This window comes from Cryptomeria japonica, chromosome 10, assembly GCF_030272615.1.
Source record: "Cryptomeria japonica chromosome 10, Sugi_1.0, whole genome shotgun sequence".
Classification (NCBI taxonomy): domain Eukaryota; kingdom Viridiplantae; phylum Streptophyta; class Pinopsida; order Cupressales; family Cupressaceae; genus Cryptomeria; species Cryptomeria japonica.
Genome location: NC_081414.1, coordinates 766,560,286 through 766,585,607, shown reverse-complemented (window position 1 = coordinate 766,585,607; position 25,322 = coordinate 766,560,286). Strand labels below are relative to the sequence as shown.

At 35.3% G+C, this 25,322-nt stretch overlaps 1 protein-coding gene across 1 annotated transcript; it reads right to left on the bottom strand.

Moving 5' to 3' along the window:
* Positions 1 to 10,333: 10,333 nt before the first annotated feature.
* Positions 10,334 to 22,949, bottom strand: LOC131859214 (laccase-17-like). Its single transcript, XM_059212784.1, has 6 exons — positions 22,928 to 22,949; positions 12,476 to 12,557; positions 12,120 to 12,364; positions 11,890 to 12,018; positions 10,826 to 11,797; positions 10,334 to 10,706 (listed from the first exon to the last, which is right to left on the bottom strand). The coding sequence occupies exons 1-6, from the start codon at positions 22,947 to 22,949 to the stop codon at positions 10,573 to 10,575; spliced, it is 1,584 nt and encodes a 527-aa protein (XP_059068767.1). The 3' UTR covers positions 10,334 to 10,572.
* Between the last annotated feature and the right edge of the window lie 2,373 nt (positions 22,950 to 25,322).

Below are 25,322 nucleotides of genomic sequence, written 5' to 3'. Positions count from 1 at the left end.
TTGCCTAGAAAGATATACATTTCTATTATTGTTGAATTTTTTTAACTATAGTGGGAGATTTTATATTGTGTGAAATTATAAATTTGAGAAAATGATTGTATACCATGTAATCTAGTATAGTTATTACCAAAATCAATGATACTAAATCTATGAGATTTGGATGTTGAAGATCAAATAACTCCTTGGAGAAAGAGATCAATGGTTGTATATTTTTTTTAAAAAAGAATTCATCAATTTGTTTGGTGGATATTGCTCAAAACTACACAAGAAGGCATGAGGAAGCATATGGTTATCTTGTAGATATGTCCTCTTGACTTATTCAAATGAGACTGCTACATATAGGTTGTGAAAGAAGATCAAATTAAAAAATAAGTAATAATTTATATCTCAAAAAATAGTTAAGTTAAAAAAAATTGAAATATGATGATTCCTTGTGAACCATTTGAATATTTTTAATTTGATTTGAAGGACCAAAAAAATTATTTTTGTTAAGTTCGAGCAAACAGAGAAATGTATCTCTTTACCTTTTACGTAAAAAAAAATTATTTATTGTCATTAGTGTTAGTATTGTAGAGCCAAAAATGTCATTAGTGTTAGTAGTGTAGAGCTAAAAATGTCATTTGAGGCACTTAGAGATTGAATCTGAAAAAACTTTAGTAATAGAAAATGTAGTGCTCAAAGTCTTATTTTCAAATATGTAATTCATTTCAATACCCACATGCTAGAAATTTCTTTTTAGTAGGCATGTTTAAAAACCACTTTTTCAAAATGCATGTTTCGGGACCATACCACACGTGTACGACCACCATATTTTGACGTAAATAAATGAATTTTTGCAAATCCTTTTGGGAAAAGATACCTAAGACACCAAATATTGATGAGAATATTTTTTATTAATTTTTAATTGACTATAAAGTACATTTTCAAAACATCTGGTGTACGACCAGCATAATTTGATGAAAATTTCATATTTTTTATTTTTTTTTTAATACTCAAAAGAATTGTATGTAGATTGATGTCATATAATTTATTTTCCAAAAAACATAAAAACAAAAAAGTTATTAAAGTTTTACTGAACCTCACTATTTTACATTTAGGTACCACTTTTGATTAATAAATAATACAAAAATAGTAAAAAAAACTCATATCGCTATGAAATTTACATTTTTGAAATCAGGAAAGTGAGAGCTCTAATGGGTTTTTGTTTCATCAAAAAATACGATCAGGAAGACCTTCAAAAAATTACGGCAAGGCAAAAATGTGGTATTCCAATGCCTTAGCCATTTTTTGGAGGTCCAAGCATAGGCTTGGTCCCACCAACCCTAATCGGAAGCCAAAACCGAGGCATAGGTGTGTTTCCCGCTTCATCTTTTATGAAATGGGCACCCGTTATTTCAAATTCAAAAAACGGGCACCTGTTTTGAAACTTATAGTATTTTAAGAAACGTGTGCCCGTTTTTAGAAACGGGTACACGTTTTACTCATTTTTAGAAATGGGTACACATTTTACTCATTTTTAGAAACGTGTGCCCATTTCTAAAAATTGTGCACCTGTTTCTCTACGGTGGTCCGATCCTGAACGGGCACCCATTTTGTTTTTATGGGTCGGGGACCCGAAGCTAAACGGGTGTTCGTTTCTTAAAAAAATGGGCACTCGTTTGTAGCGGCAAAATTTTATGCTCACAGACTTCCACAGAATTGGGACCCAACTTCTTGCACCCACCTGAATAGGGAGTTTTAAGTGAATATTTTATATTCCTATTACTTTGTTTTGCATTATTTCATTGGTTTATTTAGGATTCTTTGATTAGTTAGGAATTAATGATTTTACTTTATTTTTAATTGAATAATGATGATTTTAAGCATATACATTTTGGTGAACCCGATGTGAATCGAACACGCAACCTTCTGATTTGGAATTTTGTGTATGTCTGCAAGTATAGGTATTGGATCTTGCAACTACACCTCTCTTTTAAATTTATATTCCAAGAGATTTTCTGATCCTAATTGGTCTTTTATTCAAGAATTTCAAGACTAATTGTGCAGATCAGGTTCAAGGCAATATTGCAAGTTGTTCAAAGATTTTATCACATATTCCAAATGATTGATAATCTCTTAAATATTTTTTTATTGTAGGTTAATGATCATCTCACGGATCTACAGTTAAAAAATCAAGGTTAGATCGTCAGTTTTAAGTGAGATATGATAGTTGCAATTATTTTCATAAATCTTTTCTTTTAGAAGAAAATAAATGAATTTTTGTAATATTTTTTTATACTAGGTTAATAATCTTGAAACATGCCTACAGTAACAAATTCGGATATTAACAATCTATTTTGACCGAGATATGATCATTTTAATATTTTTAATAAATTCTAAATTCTGGACGCAAATTAAAGAATTTTTTTTAAAATTCTTACATTTTTTGAAATTTCTTAAAATTTCACAAGAGGCATCTTCTTTAAACTTTTTATTTTGATATCAAATAATTAACATAAAGCTAGATCTTTAAAAATTCATGTTTTTCCATAAATCTGCTCTTCAGAGTGCAAATTAATGTCTTTTTTTTTAAATTCTTACATTTTTTGAAAGCTCTTAGAAATTCATTAGGGCTATCTTCTTTGTAATTTTATTTTGGGGTTATTAACAAAAAAATTATCATTTTGATTTTAGCTATTGATTCCCTATTTACAGCGTGTGGTGAAATTACAGAGAAAGCTTGATCATCCCAAATTATTTTGGAAACCACTAACAATTTGATTGCAGGATCCTTTAGGGTTAAATCACTTTTGGATTTTGTGTTTAAAATTGACATGCATGATCTCACACTTCAGCTTGGTGCTTAAAATTGATCTTGGGACTAAAATTGACATGCATGATCTCACACTTCAGCTTGGTGCTTAAAATTGATCTTGGGACTAAAATTGGCATGCATGATCTCACACTTCGGCTTGGTGCATAAAATTGATCTTGGGATTAAAATTGACATGCATGATCTCACACTTCAGCTTGATGCTTAAAATAAATATGGGATTAAAATTGACATGCACGATCTCACACTTCACTTTGGTGTTTTAAAATAGAAATGCACATGCGTATTTCACACCTCGGTTTGGGCTTTAAAATGAACATGAATTTGCCTATGAATAGAATAAATCACACATTGTAATATATAAGGTAAAAGGGACTTTTTTTTGTGTGTCTTGGGTGGACCTATTGTTGCATTAAGTACCTTTCCACCTGCCTTCGGGGTCTTGGGAGAGAGGGAAAGGTGATAACGACACCCATTTTTTTCTTTTCAGTAGTGGGAGGTATCTTTGGATGGGGATTTCATCACCCCGCAGAGGTACTTCAAATTGGGATGCGTTGGGTATATCATCTCTCTCAGCATACTCTCGAGTGTGTTTTTTGAGCCGCTATCTAAATATATTGGTCAGGCGGCTAGAATGTCTAGTGAATTCAACATATGTGGGGGCCTTCCCTGCACCGATAAGCTTAACTAAAGCCTTAAGTGGCTTGCTTTGAGAATCCATCATTGGATCGGGGCCCTTCAAAATTTACAATAAGAACCAGCTTAGTAGCTCAAATCCCACATTCATTAATTCTGGGAGTGTAGATCGTATCTCATAGATACCCTTCATGTACCTTGCATTATGAGAAAGAAATCCCTCGGTGAAAAGATCTTCGGATCTTCAGGGTAAGAGAGACTGGCATGCCCGAGAAGTGTGTGTCGTGGAGTGGAGCCAGTGCTACTAAACTCTCTAGTTGTTCGTCTTGTTTCAGTATTTTATTGTAAGGCCCTCTTTGAATGGTTTCCAATATCCAGCCTAAGATTGTCTTCTATGTTTTTTTATGTATCATTGTGCTGAGTCAGTATTTGGGATATTTTAGGCCCTACCTTGTGTGGAACTAAATTCTCGAAATTCATCAAAACATAGTTCATCCAGCTATACTTGTCTTTAGACAATGTTCTCAGAATTGAAAAATAGACTTGTCCCACAAGCAAAGTTACTTGAAATAGAGTCTACCTTGAAACATCAGACAGTCCAACAAAGTCCAAAATTTTACATACTTGTGACCATAAGTGTTCGTAGAGTCCTTAGTCCTTGTATCGTCCTCATTATAGTCCTCATTTACGTCCTTAGGCTTTGCACAAGTCCTTGCATAGTGCTTGTAGTCACATAAATCTGTCCACTTAATTAAATGAATATTTAGTATTTATTTGATTATTTAACCATCAATCAATAATTAATTAAATTAATATATTTAATTAATTAATCTTAACCCTCTTCTCCTATTAATTAAATAAATTATTCAATTTATTTGATTTAATTCACTTAACCAAATTCAGACCATTAATTAAATAAATAAATCATATTTATTTAATTAAATTTTCTCTCACATTTAAATAAATTAATATTTATTTAAATTCCCCCAAAATCCCAACTCTCACATTTAAATAAATTAACATTTATTTAAATCACCTTTATCCTCTACCCACTTGTATTTTCCTACAAATGCAAGTTGCACAACTATTTTAAATAAATTAGTTATTTAAAATCCTATTTATCCTCACCCACTTGAAACCTTTAATGGTTTCCCTTAAAGTCTTCAAACTTAATGGCTTCCTTCTAGAGTCTTCTTAAGCCTTTAATGGTTTTCCTTGAAGTCTTGAAACTTAATGGCTTCCTTCTAGAGTCTTCTTAAGCCTTTAATGGTTTCCCTTAAAGTCTTCAAACTTAATGGCTTCCTTATAGAGTCTTCTTAAGCCTTTAATGGTTTCCCTCAAAGTCTTCAAGCATTTAATGCTTTATCTTCTTTTTCTCATGTAAATAAATTAATATTTATTTAAATATTTATCCAAATGCAACTTACACCATTTAATTGAAATAAATGATTTTATTTTAATTGAAAATCCCAAAATTCCTCCCACTTGCATTCTCCTACAAAACCCACTTGCATGCCTAAACCTCATCTAGATTCTTCTAAACCCTTCCTAATTAACCTAATCCATCCCCTAAATATTGTCACATTCCTAAGCAAATTGGAGTCACTTCTCAAAGACTCCAAAGTCTTTGAAAAGCAATTTATGCTTTGTGTGTTCAACAAATTAACCTCTAAAGTCTTCCAAACCACTTATGGCTCTTACATGACCATTAATGGTTAATTCCACTTGCACCCATGGTTAAGGACTTTGACCCCTAACTTAACCCTCGTGTAACCCATGTGTCTCTTCAAAGCATTTATTTCTTTGACTAGGGTAACCATCATGTCCCCTCAAGCATTTAATGCTCCTTATCTCTCCTCTCAAGCCTCCTCATGGTGACACTTGTCAACATGGGATTGGGTTGAAAGTCCTCACATGGAACTTGGAGAGGAGAGGAACAAAAGAGAAGGAGCCAAGAGCATGTTAGGAGGCATTTGGAGATGCCTCATCATATTTGCTTCTTTAGTTAAATATTCTTTCATGTTCTTAGTATCTCTTTTGATATGCCTGTTTACATTAATTTTTCGTTAAATAACACTAACGATTTCTTGTGTCTTGTGTTGTTTGTCATTTGCTAACCTTGTCCATTTTGTAGAGCATCAGTGCTCATTTACGTCCTTACTTTACATAATTCCTTGCATAGTCCTCATTATCGTCGTCATATTGTCCTCATTATAGTCCTCATTTACTTCCTTACTTTGCATCAATATTTTCATTATAGTCCTTACATAGTCCCCATTTGCGTCCTTTCTTTGCATAATTTTTTGCATAGTGTTCAGTATCCTCCTCATTATAGTACTCATTTACGTCCTTAGTTCTCATTCTAGTCCTCATTATAGTCCTCATTATCATCCTCATTTTAGTCCTCATTTATGTCCTTACTTTACATAAGTCCTTGCATAGTCTTCATCTAGTCCTCATGGAGTTCCTATATACGTCATCGTAATCTTCACATAACTCCTTATATAGTCGTCATAATCTTTGCATAAGTCCTTGCATAGTCCTCATAATATTTGCATAAGCCCTTGCATAGTCTTCATCCTCATAAGACATAGGGTCAAATCATTATCTCCATTTTGCATTATCTTCAAAATTAGGGTGTTCCCTAGTCCAAGTCCAAAGTTGCATTCTCATTCTTTAGCATTTCATCTTGTCTTTCCTTAATCCAATTTGTCAAAAAAATTCAAAAGCATAGGTTGCATTTGTCATCCTTAGATACATTTGTCCATTTTCAAAATTCTCAAAATCCAAAAAAAAAAGTAGGGTTGTACTTTCATCCCATAGTAGCATTGCATTTCATCCAAGTAAACTTCAAAAATCCAAAAAAAAAATTGCATATAGTGCAATGGTTGTTCAACATGCTATCAAACTTCTAGGAGATAACATTACCCTTATCAAACTTCCCACTTTCGTGGGACCATGTCATTGCAACCAAACAATCAATTATCTCAATCCAACATGTACATAATCCCAAAATATGCATCAAACTTATCAGGAACAAACAAATGTCAAACCTATTTCTCCATCACTTGAAGAGAAACTAGCTCGAGAAATAGAGATCTTGGAATAAAAGGTTAAAAAAAGTGAAGACATTAGATCCCAGATGTTCAAACTATTTCAAAAATTATGATATCCCAATATAAACTTAGAGTCGGTTGGTGTGCAAGCTCTTATTATGAAATCAGACATACCAGCTATTCTCACACAAGTAAACATGAGAAACCAATATCAACAACAAACATATCCAATAATGCAAGTCCAACAACCAATACAACAAACAACACAACTCTCATCACCAAAAATTGCACAAACAAGTCAACCACTACCAAAGTCACACACAATTACATAATCAATTTTTCATTCAATCACATCACATGTCTACGAATATCCTCCTATGTCTTTAAATAAACCATCAAGGGTGTCCCAAATGATTGCAAGCATATTTACAAATATGTCACCCTTTGGACATCAATCAAACATGGTCAATGTGTCACCTATCATGCAATTAGGTCTTCTGCCCATGTCTAGAAATACCTCTTCCCATTAAGAGTTTGCACCTCAAGTAGCCTCCATATCTTTCACCATTTTGTCATACCCTGAAGTCACACAAGAGCAGTCCACACCATCTTTAACACAACCTCCCAATGGTTATCGATAATATAAATCCAATCTAATCCAAGTCGTGATGCTAGTCCTTCACATGCTTCAGAAATTAAAAATTCAACATCATATATTTCATTTCCAAGAAAACCCACTTCAAAGAGTCTGATTCAAAATCCTTTCTCATCAGGTCAATGTGTTGAAACATTCCAAGAATCTCCCATGCATATCCAAACTCCTTCCCCATGTCAAGAAGATGATTCAAAATCAAAAGAAATGAGTCCTAAAACAAATAAAGATCAAGAACAAACCCTTCCATCCTACCTAGTTGTTTATCAATCACACCAACCAAGAACCTTATGATGATCCCCTTGCTCTTTTCTATCCCATTCATAATGATACCCTTTTGTCTCAAGAACAAACTTTCCTTTCAAGTTCCATCCGAAGAAAGATCAGGACATCCCTTACATCCTTCCTAATAATCCATTTCCAAGTTAAGATCAAAGTATTCCTTCACCTTCATGTCCTAAGTAAGATCCCATTATTTCTCTAGATCCTGATCAAGATCCCTCCATCCCTTCATCTCCATGTCATAATCCTCCATGTTCCTCACAAATGAACTTACCATTTCTCCTCATCCCCCTCATGATCCCAATCCCTCTATGCGAGTTTTTCATGAACCTCTTGTCAATGAAATCACCAATCCTTATCATACTGTAGAGAAAAACTTGTCAACAATCGTATGTGTGTAATCATCAAATGCCAATGTAGTGACAAAAAAAACCATAATGCCATCTAATGAGATCAACACCTAGTTGGTGTCATCATCCTCTTCAAGTGCATCAATAAAAACAAACATAACACCCGCTCATGTCACAACTAGATTGGTTTAAAATTGATAAGGCTATAGCTCATTAATTTCTTCTAATTTCAAATACATGTGCATTATCTAAAAAATCATATTGAAAATCAAAGTCAAGTTCTAAATATATTCAAATAACAAATTGAACTTAAAATAAATTCAATATTTGAATTAAATCTCATGCAAAGATTAAGTTGAAAATCAAAGTCAAAGTGCAAGAACATGCTAAATTAATTAATTCATTTAATTAATTACTTAAATCGTTATCTTTTCAATTCCTATTTCTATCTTCCACTTTGTTTTTTTCCAAAAAAAAATCAATCAGTTAACTATTCCATCTATTTTAATTAATCATTTCAATTAATTGATTAATTACATCATTTCTTTAATTATCTCCAATCATTTCTTTTCTATCTTCACTTAGCTTTTTATAAATAAAGCTTTCTTTGTCATCAATCAATTATCCTCCAATCATTCTTTTTCATCTTTCAATCAACTTTTTTATCAATCAGTTAACTCTTTTATCTATTCAATTAACAATTAAATCAATTTTGTTCCACCTCCAAATCACTAGTACAACTATCAATCAGCATGTGAGCTTGTCCAAGTTCCACCTCTCAATCAATGCTCTCCAATAATCTATAAATTCAGCATTCAATCTCCATTTTCAACAATCGCGATGAATCACAAACTTTGAATCTTTGTGTCATTTGTAGGTTGTCAGCGTAATATCTAAGAGCCATCATACCACAAAGAAGAGAAGAACAATGGAAGCCATATGTGATCATGGAATAAGAAGTTTTAATTGAATATTTTATATTCCTATTACTTTGTTTCGCATTATTTCATTGAATTATTTAGGATTCTTTGATTAGTTAGGGATTCGTGATTTCCTTTTATTTCTAATTGAATAATGATGATTTTAAGCATATACATTTTCTATTCAAAGTATATATTAGTTAATATTTTTAGTATTTGTATCTTGTGAATTTTAGTATGTGTATGTTGGAGCAACCCAATAACACAACCTCCAAACTAAAACACTTCACAAAGTAGATAGAAGAAAAATACAGATGTTATTTCACCAATGCGAGAATAATTCAATTGAGATGATCCAAAATGTACAAACACCCAGAATAAATAATAAAGATGTGATGTTGTATGAGCTAACAACAAGATAACTAACTACTACAAAGATCAAATACACTATGAAGGATATTAAATACTAAGTGATTAGTATCTAATATATGATATGTCAGCCACCTAATTAAACTTAAGTTATGTGTGATTGCAATAAAACCGCATTCACACGAACATAATTGACATAAGGTGAAAGTATTTGGATCATTTGAGACATGGTTGCATTTTTTCATCAACAACATTGACATAAGTCAAAGCCCACACTTTATCAATATTTTCTTCACTTGAGAAGAGTTAAATATTCATAATTGGTTGTGTCATAATTGAATAAATTAAGAAAGGTTCTTTGTTTAAATAGATGATGCATAGTTGCTAAGAAACTCCATGTCCCATTAAAGAAAAATGCATTGTTTTCGTGTCCCTACTCTAGCATTTTTTTCTGACTACAGTTTTACATAATATAGACATATCCACATTAATTTACTCACAAACCATAATTTGAACATTTGAATTCTTCCATATACCATTCCCCATACCCGATGTGTCTAAGTAAAGACAAATAGATTTTCACTTTATTATCTTGAAATATCATTAGCGTTAAATAGAAAAAGCTATTTAGCTTTTTCAAAGGAATATAATCGTTAAAAAAAATGAAAATAGCTAATTATTTGATAAAATGGTTTGTACAAATCAAAATTCATATTTATAGTCCAAACGTGTATAGATTTATATTATAATAGTCAAAATTCATATTTATTTTGTTCACTAATTTGACTAAATCATTATCCATACATAATCATAAGATAATTTGCATGAGATGTAGCGAAATATGAAACCAAAACACTTAGAAGCGTACATGTACACACAATATTGAAAAATTGTCCATGAATGTAAAACAAAAAAAAAAAAAAAATTATATTTCTAAGAAGATCCTTCATTAATGCATAACCATATCAATGTGATTCATAATACAGTTACACACAATAGTTCCTACAAATATCTAGTGTGACAAAACTCCTCAACAAGAAAGAGGAGTGAAATGAAAACAAATGAGCTTAAAATTTAGGAAAGATGGCACGATAGTTGTAATACCATGCGATGTTTATAGACACTTATCAATTGTTTTTATACCATTCCAGGTTTAATTGAGTAACGAGGGATATAGTTTGCATCATATAAATTGCTGAAGTTCATATATTTAAAAAATAAGTGCACCATAAAGGAAGAGAGCTTTAAATTGAAGTAGGGGCAAAAATGCATTAAAACTGTTTCATTTTTAAAAAATACAAATTTTACCGGATGTACCACGTATATTGCATGTTAGAGTAATCAGACACACACATTCTTCTCTCTAGTATATTAGAGAACACAGACATACATATTCTCTTTCTTCTTCGGACTGGCACAAAATTGGTAGCAGTGAGATTTAGAAAACTAAGCACACGTTGCATGATGAATTTGAAGACATCTATAGGTTAAGTGATCAACAGGAGGGAAGATCTTTGGGCGGAGGAAGAAGAGATTGGGTTCTGCCCCCATTTCCATTTAAAACAATCCACGCCATCTTCAATCCCCAACTGGTATGCAGCTCGAGATGACAATGCATAAACCATACTCCTGCAATTGCACACATACGTTCGGTTAGCTTGCCTAGGTTTATATGTAATGAAGCACAATATTATTGAAATCTACTTAAATGAGCGATTGAAGCTAAGATTAAGTAATGATAGTAATACCTGGATTATCAGCTAGGAATCTGAGAGCCACCCAACCTCCACTGGGAACTCCAACTGTGTTTCTATCCGGAGGATCCACCAGATTAAAGTTAGATGGGTCAGTGCTTGCATTGTAGTTTCCCATACCCTGACCCACTATGAAGAAGTTGAAGCCGTGAAGATGCAGAGGATGGCTCTCGAAGGTCACAATGCTGGTGTCCTGCAGAACTAGCTGTACGGTAGTGTTAAAGGGAAGCACTTCGACTCTGGTATCGTTGAGGGTCTGTGTGTTGTTAGGCGGCGTGCCGGTGTAGTTGAAAGGAAATGGCGGATTGTCAGGGAAAGTGGTATTGTAAACTCCATTGGACTGATTAAAGTAGTATGCTTGAAGAAGAGCGGTGGTGGGAAGAATGAAGGATATGTTGCTAATGGAAGCTGCAAATTTGGTACCGTTGGGGCCTTGACATGTCTGTCCTTGGGGACACGGATTTAGCCCCAACCCCACTGTGAATAGGAACTGTTTATCCACCTTCTGAGGGACAGCTGCTGGAGGAAACTTCGGATTGCCCAAGCTTCTCATCTTTTGGCTAAAATTGGCGGCAAAGGAGGTATCGTTGGGGGCTGGAAGCGTCGGTTTCATCATAGGAAGAGAGGATGAGGATGAATTAGCTGCTGTCGCATTGGAAGTTACATACTCTAAAATTCCAGCACTGGTTGAGTTATCGAAAGCTGCTGTTCCCGTAGCGAATGGGCCTGCTAATATGAGGAATGTGGCATTGGGTGGCTGAGACATAGCTGTCAAGAGGACGTTGGTAGTCTGACCAGGAGTGATCAGAATAATATTGGTTTGAAAAGGCTTGACATACACAGCATCCGCTTCTACCACAGTCAATGTGTGGTTGGCTATTGCGAAAAACTGGTCACTATTAAGTGCAGCATTAACTATACGTAGTAGGTAAGTTTTCCCAGGGATCACTTTGAGCCTGAATGTATCTGCATTACATAGAAGACCTTTGTTACATTTACATTTAAACAATAGCGACCAGACTATTTATATTACATCTATTTTGATTGCCCGCCCTCACCGTTGGTAGAGCAGTTATACATAAGTCCAGGGAGTCCGTTGATGGTATATGCATCTGACACATTAGCTTGTGCACCACTTTGCATTGCCTGATTGATAACAGTCTCAGTGTCTGCATTCCACCACTCCCCTGCAATTTGCAACACATTATCAACAACACTATTTTGGTTTTAAACTTAGGAATATGTACAATGGCAACATGGCAATATCAACGAGTTGTGAAGGGCATACCAAAAACAATAGGCACTTCCTGGTGTGGGCGAGGGAATGGGTAAGAAGCATTCTTTTTGGGATAGATGATGATGGGCCCATGTATGCTCGCTCGCAACCATGAGATGTGGGCATGCCACCACAGTGTCCCTCTCTGCCTTTTGATAATAAATTTGTACGCATAACTTTGACCGGTTTGAATTGGACACTGAGTGACGTAAGCAGGACCATCCGCCCACCCAGATCTAAGCTGCCGAATTCCATGCCTGAGTAATTCATAGGAATTCATTAGGTGCACCCACTAAAGGAATTCATGAGCATATAATAGCAATATTTTTATTAATCAAATAACTGAGCAGCGGGAGCAGAAGAGATACCAATGTATGCTAACATTATTTTTAACATTATTTGTTACTTTGATAACCACGCGATCTCCTTCTCGAGCAACTATTGCAGGCCCTTAAATATCTGCATTGCCAAAATCACACAATAGTCTGATCTCAACTTAAACTGGCTAAATAGTCATCTCCCAAATTGTTCCTGACTCGAGATGTGAGAGTGTCTCTCACATCCTTTGTGTATATTGGTACAAGGATTAAATAAGTTGACAGGTCCTTTCGCCTTTGGTATGCAAAGCCAATATTTTAACGCAATTTCAAATCCATATAGAATTTATCGCTAGAAACTGTCTTCGTTTATTTCCTTTTCCTTACTTTTTTTTCCTTAGCATGTACTCTTCATCTTATTTGTTTGTTATGGAGATAAGGCGGAGCTCTTTATCTGGAGTGACAATCAAGTAAAACAAGAGGCCATTGAACACTATCTTCTTCTCCATTGTGATTTAAATCCCTGTACCTAAATTTGTGTCGGTGTACCAACTGCTGCTCATATTTTTGTTATTGGGCATTTTCGAGTTAGTGAGTTCGCATCCATTCAGTCCAGACTGGTCAAAATAAAGTCCTACTGACTTAATCCAAGCCTCTATTCTTTGTCTTAAAAGCTACCTCATTTACGCTTACGCGACTCTCAGAATTACATTTATATGCAAATTAAACCACGCTGCAGCATTACTTGGTAGCGTATTATGGTTTTTCTAAATAAAATAGAATATTATTTATTTAATATATATCTACTTGGTGTTTGATTATTTAATTTTATTTAATTTACTAATCATTTAATCATTCTAATATGAAATGATTTGCATGTAAAAAAAAAAATAAGATAGAATAGAAAGTTACTTTTAAATCTAGATTTTAGTCTTTAACTTAATATGAAACTAGCAAACGTACTTTGGCGTGCAATAGGTATACCAAAGAGGTGTGAAAAATCAATCAAGTGAAATGTAAGTCAATTTTTTGCATACATTTGTGTAGTACATGAGGTCAATTGGCAGGCCATTTGGAAAATGATTTTGTTTGTACAAAAAGGACTAAATGGAGAAGTGATAGCTTCCAATCAACCATGCATCCACTTATAGGGATCCAAATATAATTGATACAAAACCTCTAAATCAATAAGATAATCAAGATCCATTACCAATAGACTCATGTTATGTTTGCAATATGGATATAGCAACAAAGAGGGGACATAGAGGGATAGAAAGAAGAAGATAAAGAGGGGGTTTTGGGGGTGGTGAGGGGGGCATGAGAGGGGAAGAGAGATAGAGGGAGGGTAAAGAGATAGAGATAGAAACGAAGATGGAGATGGAGGAGGAAGAGAGGGATATGGAGAGGAGAGAGAGGAGAAGGGATAGGCATAGATGAAAGAGAAACATATATATATATATATATATATATATATATATATTTAGAGAGAGAGAGAGAGAGGAATAATTAAATAAAGATGGAGAGATAGATATAGATTAAAAGATACAAAGTTATAGGTTGCATACTATATTCTTTATATGTTGCATGCTAATGATATGTTGTCGAATTGGAGCAGCACAATCCTAAAAAATTAGGCTGAACTTTTGGAACCAAATCCAAAACATCCTATTTTGCCCAAATATAGCTTGGTGCCTCCGTACAATGATTGTAGCTCACTTTTTCTGTTCGATCACTTCAATAATCACCTATTTTACCCTAATTTCAGAATTTTCACAATTCAACTTAGAAAGAGGACCAAACCCTAACCGTGTCAGTGCAAGAAGATGAGTCCACTTTTTGGCCAAAAAGTGGAAGTGTTTTCCCTGATTTTCAGATTTTGTCTCATTTGAGCTTAAATTTTGAAACACTTAGAGATTGAATCTTGGAAAAATTCAATAATATAAAAGATAGCTCTCTGAGGGTACTTTCCAAATATTTAATTTATTTTAATACCCACATAATAAAAAATAACTTTTTAAATGGAGTTCTGAAAACTATGTTTTAAAAATACCTATTTCAGGACCATACCATGCATGTGTACAACCCACACTTTTTGACACAATTAAAATTATTTTCTCAAACCATTTTGGGAAATGGTTTGTAACACACTGAAGATTGATGAGCATATTTTTCTGTATTTTTTTTTCTATTATTTTTTTTTAATTAATTTTTTAATGGCCGTAATTATCTTTTTAAAAATTTGACGTGTACAACCCACATAATTTGATGTAAACTTAACATTTTTTGATTTTATTTTTTTTAAATACAAAATAATTTTGTGTAGATTGATGACATATAATTTTTTTTCCAAAATTCTTTAAAATAAAAAAGTTATTAAATTAACAAAATTAGTTAATATTTCAAATTTATGGACCCGATTTAGTATAAATTAAATGAAAAATAGTTAAAATAATCAATTTTTAAATAAATTTACATATTTAGAATCTAGACAGTATAATCTGAAATGGGTTTTAATTTCGTATAAAAATTCTCTGATTAGAGGCACGTAAACTATTTTTTAAGTTCATATTTGTGCTTTCATTCATCGAGATTTGAATTTGCAGGTCCATGTCTCAGGTGTGGCCATCCCAGGCCTATCCCGAGCCTAATCCCGAGCCAAGTCGCGGGTTGTGGAATCAACTTCCACAAAACGGGCCCCCGTTTTCAAACAAGGGCGGCTTGTGGAAAAAAAAGAAAAAATGCCATTTAGAAACAGGGGCCCGCTTTTAAACAAAACAGGGGCCCGTTTTTAGAAATGGGCCCCCATTTTGTTCTAAAACGGGCCCCCGTTTTAGAACAAAATGGGGGCCCATTTTTTTTGCTTCGAAACCCCGTTACCTTTCGGCTCGGGCCCCCGTTTTTTGAAAACGGGCCCCCGTTTATAAGAGCACATTTTCCAACGCGTGGACTTCCGCGAATTTGTGACTCATTACCTTGCACTTGCCCAACCAAGTGAACCTAATAAAGAATATCAACTCTTTTCTTAGTTTGATTGAAGATAGATCTATTGGGCTCACCCCTCTTTCAATGTACTGGGTAATTTGGTTAATTAGTGGTCTTATCCTACTTGGTGAAACCCTAGTTCCGAATTACACACATACACACACATATTTATATCCACTATATTTATCTTTTTATGTCTCCATCTCCTCGCTCTCATTGCCTCCCTCTTTCTATATCTATTTCTCTCTCCCTCTTCCTCTCTCATTCCATCTCTCCCTTTGTATATATTTATCTCCTTCTCTCTCACACCCTCAGTCTTTTCCAAGTTATATTTATTTCTCTCTATCCTTTCTATCCCTATCCCTCCCTCTCTTTATCCATATTTCTTCCTCTCACCATCCCTTGCTATCACTCCCCCATTTTATATATCTCTACTTCTCTCTCCTCTCTCTCTCTCTCAATATTTTTTGAAGATATATTTATTTCTCTATCTCTACTTTCTATACCTATTTCTCCCTTTCCCCCTCTCTTGCTATCACTCCCTCCTTTTATATCTCTCTATTTCTCCCCTTTCCTCTCCCTCCCTCTATTCCTATATCTCTCCACCTATTGAAAACATAATATGATCTTGTTGATAATGGAACCTAGTTATCTTCTTGATTCAAAGTTCTGTTTTAGTCATGTTTGGATCCCTCTCACAAGATGCATAGGTGATTTTAAACTATCACTTCTAGATTGAGACCTTGGATGCACACACAACATCATTTTTAAATGGCCTACCAATTGATCTTACACACTGAATAGTTGTATGCAAAATACAAAAAAAAATTCCCAAATTGACCTTCCAAACTTCTTCAGCGTACCTATTAAACACCAAAGTGTAATTTCTAGTTTTATATTGATTATAGACGGATATGTATTCTTCATCAATAGGGAAGAAAGACCACCTAGATTGAGCTCAAGATTATATTGTAACTTATTTGAATAAATATAATTAATATTTTTTATTCTTATTTTTTGTAATAATAAGTTAAACATTTAACAATGAATAAACATACGATGGTACATTTTTCATCCTATAATGTATTTATCTCTTTATTATTTAAGAGTTTTATGAGATTCAATGAATACTTGAATTTACATATGTTGATTTTCATGTTGATTTAATTTAGTTCAAGTTCAAGAAGTACTATAAAACTATTTTATTTTAGTGCAATAATATCCAAAATGAAAAAATATTCTATTGTTAGTATGTGAAATTATTATTCTAATGTAGAATTATTAGGTAGTGGTATTATTAGGAAATAGGTTCATTTGATGGTTTGAGATCTACAACGTAGATCCAAGTGCGTTAAACTCATTTGAAAGTTAGGGTTCAATGCTTTCATAGTAGTATGTCATTTGGATTTGACTTTCTTATAGGATTGAGCACTAATAAGTCATGTAATCAATTTTTTTCCATTCATTAAAAAAAGAAAATTAATTCATAATAACATCTTATATATTTATGATTTCATTTTCCAAACCATTATGCACTATCCAATACTTTGAAATTTTGCTAAGCCTTTTACAATAATATGACTATTAAAATAATAAAATAGTATTGCATAACATATTTTACTAGGTTAATGATTTTGAAGATATTTTCAAAAAATATATCTCAAAAAGTTAGTGGGAAAAATCTTATCTTTATTTTCATCATTCAACCTACTTGCTTAAAGAATAGATTTAGAAACTAAAAGAGGTAATCATCAATAAAATATAGAAATCATATTTAAATAATAGAATAGTACATTATCGTAATTCACTTCAATCCTAGATCTCTTTATCCTTTTAAAATATATGTTGGATCACCATCCAGATCTTGGTAGGACTCAAAGTGCAAACGAGGCTAAAATTAACTATTTTCTCTGTCTTTTTCAATAATTAAAAAAAACATAAATGTCTTCAATGTGCAATAGTTTGGTCACATATTTAATACTAAACATTCAAAGTTAATAGTTAACATACAAAAAACTATTGTGATATTTTGCCAAGATCAAAGGCACAATAAAAAGTATAAAGAGAGACAATAGAATGACAAGAACAAACTGTATTCTCATCAATATGCAAAATGATCAACTGGATTAACCAATACAATGAATATGAGTTTTCTTATATAGGCAAGGTCATATGGATGTACGAGCACACAATCATGACATGTGGCTCAATGAGAAACAAGGGAAGGTAGGAAATACTAGGGGTCAGTAGCAGAAATAATATAATATTCCACAAGAGGTGGATGACCCACCTAATGTGGAGTGTAATAGGAAAATAAGACCAAAAAAGATGGAATTTCTCCTACAAGCTATATCCCTATGTACACACTTCCCTAAGTGTCTCATATCCAAACTACAAAGAGATGAATTATCCTAAATTAACTTAAGAAAAGTGTAATAATATTCATGATGAATATTTATTTACACCAACACCCCCCCTTAAGTGCAACTTAGGGGAATGAAGACTCAAGTCAACAATGCAAGATGGGTCCCAACTACTAGGCCTGATAGGTACCCATGTACAATATGCAAATGCAAGCAAAACTATGCAATGCAATGTCTCACAAACGGAGAAAGGGAGAAAACCCAGTGGGAAAAAACACCCCACCAAAAGAGAGATGAATGTACAAAAGACTCTCCAAGAAGAAGGACAAAACCTCAAAGAGGAAAAAGTCCCCCCCATAAGAGAGGAAGGAGAAGTCAGCTAACCCCCCCTAATCAGACATCCTACACCCCCAAGAGAGCTCCCAACTGTTGGAACTTACTCTCGGTGAAAGGTTTGGTGAATATGTCTGCAACCTACTCTGTTGTAGGACAATACTACAAATCAATGACCTACTCCTAAATCAGCTCTCGGATGTAGTGCATATGGATCTCGATGTGTTTGATCCACTGGTGCTAGATCGAGTTCTTTGAGATTGCAATAGCACTCTGATTGTCACAATGTAGAACTATTGGCCATGGAGTGGTGAACCCAAACTCCATGAGAATTTATTGAAGCCAAATGGTCTCAGTCATTGCGTTAACAACTCCTTGATACTCAGCCTCGATCAAAGAGAGAGAAATAGCATGTTGCTTGTTACTCTGCCAACAAATGGGGTCTGAACCAAGGTGAAAACTGTAACCTAAAGTAGACTTACGATCATCAAGATCGCCAGCCCAATTGGAGTCTATGTAACCAACCAAGTGAAGTCTTGTGCTTGCTGCATAGTGAATCCTATAGTGATGTGTACCCTGGATGTAATGAAGGATGCGTTTGGTGGCTTTCCAATGAATCTCATGTGGTTCCTGCATGAAGTGGGAAACCATGCCAACCGCAAATGAAATATCAGGGCATGTATCAGTCAAGTATATGAGACTACCCACAAGCTGATGATACAATGTGGCATCAACTAGTGGAGAAGAAAATTGAGCCTCAAGCTTGACTCCTAAAAGAAAGGGAGTCGATGTCAGCTTACAATCAGCCATATGAAAGCATGCAAGAAAATCAAGAAAATATTTGGGCTATGATAGTGTAATCCTGGAAGGTGACTGTGAAATCTCTATCCCGAGAAAGTATTGCAAAAGACCCAAGTCAGTCATAGAAAATCTATCATGCAAAGAAGATTTGACCCTACTAATGATGGATGTGGTGCTCCCTGTAATGATCAAATCATTAACATAGAGCACAAGTATCAAGTGAGATTCATCCTATCGCAAAATGTAGACATTCAGATCGAAATGACACCTAGTGAACCCTACGGAGAGAAGAAAGGATTCCATCTTGGTGTACCAAGCCCTGGGGGCCTGCTTAAGGCCATAAAGAGATTTCCTTAGACTGCAAACCAAGAAAGTATCTTGGATGAAATCTTGTGGCTGCTCCATATAAATCTCCTCATCAAGATCACCATGAAGAAAAGCACTCTTCACATCCATCTGATGTACAGCCCAACCATGAGCTACGGCAATAGCAAGTGTTAAGTGAATGGAGTTCATCTTGGCTATGAGCGCAAAGGTCTCAGTATAGTCAACACCTAGAACCTGAGAGAAACCTTTCGCAACAAGTCGAGCCTTATACTTATCCACACTACCATCCGCTGCAAACTTGGTTCGAGAGATCCACTTACATCGAACCATCTTTCTCCCCTTAGGGAGAGGGACTAACTCCCATGTGTTGTTCCTCATCAAGGAACTATACTCTTCCTCCATAGCTTGGTCCCACTCAAGAACCCCTGATGCTTCCTGAAATGTCTGTGAATCAAAATTTGTAGCAATGAATGCATGTGGAAGGTCCTGATGTTGTGATTGAGTCCTCTGTGTATCTGAAGGATCCCTAACAAGAGAACCCGCTGACTCAAGTGTTTGTTGAGCCCAACGAGGTCTAGGTGGAGGTGGAGAACGAGGCTCCTCAATTACAAGTGGACCCTACGGAGGTGTAACCTTGAGAGTCAGAGTTCAAGGAGTCTCATCATCTGAATCACCGCTATCACTATCCACAATGGAGGAAGGTGGAGGAGGTATAGATGCTAAGCAAGGAGAGCTTTCCTCAAAGTGAACACTCCTATCAATAAACACCTCATTTGTCTCAGGATCCATCAATCTATATGCCTTAACACCCTCAGGATATCCAACAAATATGCAAGGCCTACTCTTAGGTTCCAATGCCTTGTGTTTATGCAGAGGTGTGCAAGCCTATGTTGGACACCCAAAGACTTTGAAATGTCTCACAATTGGTTTCCTACCAGCCCAAGCCTCAAAAGGATTAATACCTTGCAAAGCTTTGTGAGGAACCTGATTCTAGATGTGTGAGGCAAAACTAATAGCCTCTGCCCAAAAGGTGGGATCAAGAGAACGTGCATGTATCATACAGCTAGCCATTTCTTTGAGAGTTATATTCTTGTGTTTTGCAACTCTGTTCTGCTGTGGAGTGTATGCAACAGAATGTTGAAGATCAATCCCCTCAAATGTACAAAATCCTCAAGTATTTTGTTCACATATTCCCTTTCATTATCTGTATGAAGGATCTTGACCACTTTCCCGAATTGCTTCTCCACACGAGTCTTGAAGTCCTGAAATCTATCAAATACTTCACTCTTATGAATGAGAAAGTAGAGCCAAGTGAAGTGGGAGTAGTCATCAATGAAGGTGAGGACATATTGGGCCTTACTAAATGAAGGTGCTAGAAATGGACCTGCTACATCATTGTGAACAAGTTGAAGAACTTCCAAAGCTCTCCAAGATTTCCCCTTATCAAACTTCTCCTTGGGATGCTTGCCCGTGGAACAACCTAAATATACACCCTCTAAAAAATTGATTCGAGGTAGACCTGTGACCATGTCTTTAGTGTTGAGCTACTGAAGATAGCGGTAGTTGAGGTGACCAAACCACTCATGTCATAGCTTACTTTCTGAATTTCAATGAGTAAGCAAGGCCCTAGAAGGAGAACTTGGTACAAAGTGGGAGAATGAATAAATCCTTGACTTGTCATTGACTTGTCCCACTGCTACCAAGTCATCATCATCAAGTTCCTTTACCATAACTGAATCAGGTGTAAACTCAACCTTTTCCCCATTCCCATAGTGAGTGATTTGGTAGATAGAGACAAGGTTGGTAGAAGAGTTAGGAACATAAAGAACATTCTCAAATGTTCCATCATCCATGTCAACTGAACCTTTCCCTTCAACCTCAACTTGTGTATCATCACCTATGTAAATGTGAGGTACCTTAGATGGCTCCAATGAAGAAAATTGCAACTTTGTATAACCCATGTGATAAGAGGCACATGAGTCAAGTATCCACTATTGTGAAGAACCTGTTGTAGCTACAAATGCTTGCACTTTTCCCTTAGACTATGCGGAAGAGGAAGGAGCTAAATCATTCTTTGTGCAAGCGGATGGAAAGTTGATGTTATTATTCTTAAGAAGATTTGTCAACTCATCAACTTTCTTGGTGTGGCATCGATGTTCATCATGACCATACTTCTTGAAATATGAACAAGTTGGTTTATCCTTCTTAGGTGGAGTCCCCTTCTTGGAAGAGGATGAAAAATCACCTTGTGATGGAGAGGATGATTTCCCTTTTTCCTGTTGTGGTTTTGACTTAGATTGCTTCTTCTTCTTCTTGGAATCTTTGCCTTGACTCCCTTGACTCCCTTGATTAGCCACCAAAGCCTTGGACTTTGAAGACTTGAGAAGACCCATGTTCAACAACTTAGATTGTTCCAATATCAACATTTTTGTGAAAGCATCAAATGAAGGCATAACGTAGGTGTTGGCATATGATGAACTGATATGATGATATGGTGATAATGTATGTTGTCATTGATGTCAATAAGTGCAAGAGAACTAGTATGAAGAGATGAAGTGAACCGGTTTCAGGCTTTCACTAAGTGTGACTGCCAATTGGTAGTCTCAGCTCTAGGGTTTCCGGTTTGGCAATCTAGCTTGTGCGATGCAACTAGTGACATTCTATGATGAGTTAGCTAAGAGATAAGGATGAGATCAAGATGCCACGTCAGTTCTATGCTCGTGAAGGATTTTCTTGAGGATCTTGCATGTGAAGATTGATTGAATTAAATGTCTACCTCAGGAATGAACATTTTTCTTAGCCGTATGTGAAGAGAGCTTGATGGGTTACTGATTCCCATATGCGGTGGAGAATGGACAATGCAGAATGACTTGTGATCTGTTTGAGATTGTTTTATTCTACGAAAAGTGTTTGGACAATCAAGATTGGACCGCTTGTAATTGTAAACCTAAAATGCTTAGGGTTTAGGGTTTATGTTACCAACCTAATTGTTGTCTATAAGGTCGATGATGTTTGTTATTTTAATTTGTTGGCAAATGTTGTGTTTGTATCCGAGTGATGAGATACTTGCCAGACTAGTGAGTGGAAAACTATAGTGTGATTGCAGAGTAGAGGAGTTGAAAATGATATGCATTAGCATGTAGTGATGTTATCAGATCAGAGCTTTACCTGTTGTCTCCTAACCATTTCAATAGTAGGAAAACCCCTTTGTCGGGTAGCTTTAATAGGCTTATTGTAAAACCTCCAATGAGGTGACTCAAGTTCATTGAGTTCTTCAAATCCTCTAGCAAGGTAACCTTTAACGGGGTTTCAACCTTTAACAGGGTATATAGCCATGCCTTAACCGGGTGATCTTTAACAAGATCGGTTCCTAGCATAACCTTATTGTAAAGTCTTTAACCAGATTAGGCTCCTAACAGAGCGAGCTTCAAAAGAGTTCAAAAACAATCTTGTGGGTATTCATCCCCACTGTGGTTTTTCCCATTTGGGTTTCCACATGAAAAATTTGTGTGTTATGAGTTGTGCATTTTTCATTTGATGATTGTGCGGTCTTTGTTTAAGTGATTATGCATGCAAATCTAATTTTTATGGTATTACTGATACAACACATGCATATGTATACTGGTGAAGCAGCTATCAAGTGTTGAATGATATTTGAAGTATTCAGTTTTACTGCTTTAGCTGTCTGAAGTCTTACTGTGTTTAACTGGTACTGCCATGGATAAGTTTAGTGATGAAGACAACCGGTTAGCATTGTTTTAACTTGATAAGTTGTTGAGAATTTTTTGTATGTATTGATTCACCCTCCCTCTCAGTACTAGTTACGGTATTTGTTGTTCATCATTATTCATCAATTGGTATCAGAGCTACTCCAGGTCCTCGGTGATATAAGCTTAACTGCTTGAGGTAAAAGATCCTGCTTTAATGATGAAGAGGGAAGGTCCTAATTTCAATAGAGATAACTTCAAAATATGGAAGGATGGAATGATGATCTATATCAAGAGTTTGGGTGCTCAACATTAGAGCTATGTTGAGAATGCCTATGTAATCCCCATTGGCACTCTAACTAATGATCATAAAAGAGAGATTCAAGAAAATGGGCAAGTCGTGGAAGCCCTAATTAGCAGCCTATCCAATATTGAGTTCATTGATGTACAAGATAAGGAAAATCGTAAGGATATATGGGACACATTGGAAACTATTTATGGTAGTGATCAGCATGTCAAGCAAGCTAAGGAAGAAATCCTTAGAGGAAAATTTGAGGACATGAGGATGGTTGAAGGGCAGACCATTCAGCAATATGGTATAAGGATCAAGACTGTGGTTTGAGATATCAAGAGCACTGGTGGAACAATTGATGATGCCACCATTGTCAGTAAAGTTTTGAGATCATTGTTATCGGTCTATGCAATCAGAGTTGCTGCTATTCAGGAACTAAGGTCTATCGACAAAACCAAGGTATCCTTAGACTCTATCATTGCAAAGTTGACTGCATATGAGTTGAATAGCTATGATGGCAGTGTTCAGAAGACTAGGTCAGTCTTTAGAGCATCTATTGCACCAAAAAGAAAAGGAAAAGAAGTACCAGTTATGAATCCATGCAAAGCAGAGGTATGGATGATGAAGAGATTCTGATGGAGTTTGAAGCTTTTCTTGCCAAGAGAATTCCAAAAGACACTGGAAAATACAAAGGTAAGCTTCCTTTAAAATGTTTTTCATGCAATAAGATAAGACATATAGTTGTTAACTATCCTAAAAATGACCATAAGGATAAATCGGAGAGGTTTAGAAAGTATAAAGGAGGAAACAAAAGAAATTATCTTGTTGTAGTGGATGAAGGTGTTGTTGATGAAGAATCTAAGGATGAAGAGAATGAGGACATAGTGTTTGTAGCTATAAAGGAAGAAATGTCTGACAAGAAAGCACTTGTCTCTTGCATTGACAACTCTAATGAGTGGATTATTGATAGTGGTTGTTCTCACCACATGACTGGTGACCAGGGAAAGTTTATGTCTCTAGAAGGATATGATGGAGGTGTTGTCTGATTTGGCAACGATGCACCATGTTTGGTAAAAGGTAAAGGATCCGCCTCACTGAATGGAAAGAGCACTGCGGATGATGTCTACTGGGTAGAAGGTCTTAAGCACAACCTTATGAGTGTTGCCCAACTAAATGACAAATGACTCATTTTGGAGTTCAAAGGTGGAGTCTACAATATAATTAGAAAGAGTGGTGAACTTCTTGCCAACGGTAAGGAGACCAGAGTTAACTTGTTTCAATTGAATGCCAAGATTAGTCGGTGTTTGATGGTGAAGTTTGATGACAATTGGATATGGCATAGGAGACTTTGTCATATGAACTTTGACAATATTGTAAAAGCTAGTAAGATCAAGGCAGTAAGAGGATTGCCTTTGCTAAACAACCCAGAGAATTCTTTATGCAGAGAATGCCAACTTGGGAAGATGTCCTCCTCAACTTTCAAAGGTAAGTCTTTTTCAGCAGAGAACTTACTTGATCTTGTGCATACTGATCTATGTGGTCCAATGAAAACTATAAGTATTCAAGGAGATAGGTATTTCATGATTCTTACTAATGATTGCTCAAGAATGATGTGGGTCACATTCATGAAAGACAATTCTGAGCCATTTGGAAAGTTCAAAGCCTTTAGAGCATTAGTAGAGAAGGAAATTGGTCAAAGGATAAAATGCCTAAGAATTGGTCAAGGAGGTGAATTCACTTCTGATGAATTCAATAAGTATTGTGAAGAAAATGGTATCAAGAGGCAGTTGTCTGCACCAAGAACACCACAATAGAATGGCATAGTAGAAAGGAATAACAAGACTGTAGTTGAAGCAGCCAGAACAATGTTGATCCAAGGAAAGGTTGCTCATAATTTTTGGAGAGAAGCGGTGAGCACTGCAGTCTATACTATGAACCAGGTACTCATCAAGAAAGGCAAAGTTAAAACCCCTTATGAGTACTCAACCAGGAAGACTCCCACTATGATTTATTTTAAAGTATTTGGCAGTAAGTGTTACATCAAGAGAGGTGAGCATCTGAGCAAGTTCAATGCTAAATGTGATGAAGGAATA

Bases quoted from the DNA above. Each gene is read 5' to 3' on its own strand.
- LOC131859214 (XM_059212784.1), bottom strand. From the start codon at position 22,949: ATGGCAGTACCAGTTAAACACA. The intron at 12,558-22,927 runs GTAAGACTTCAG...CAGATATTTAAG, and splicing joins GGCAGTACCAGTTAAACACA to GGCCTGCAATAGTTGCTCGA. The intron at 12,019-12,119 runs GTATGCCCTTCA...TGCAAATTGCAG, and splicing joins GGAAGTGCCTATTGTTTTTG to GGGAGTGGTGGAATGCAGAC.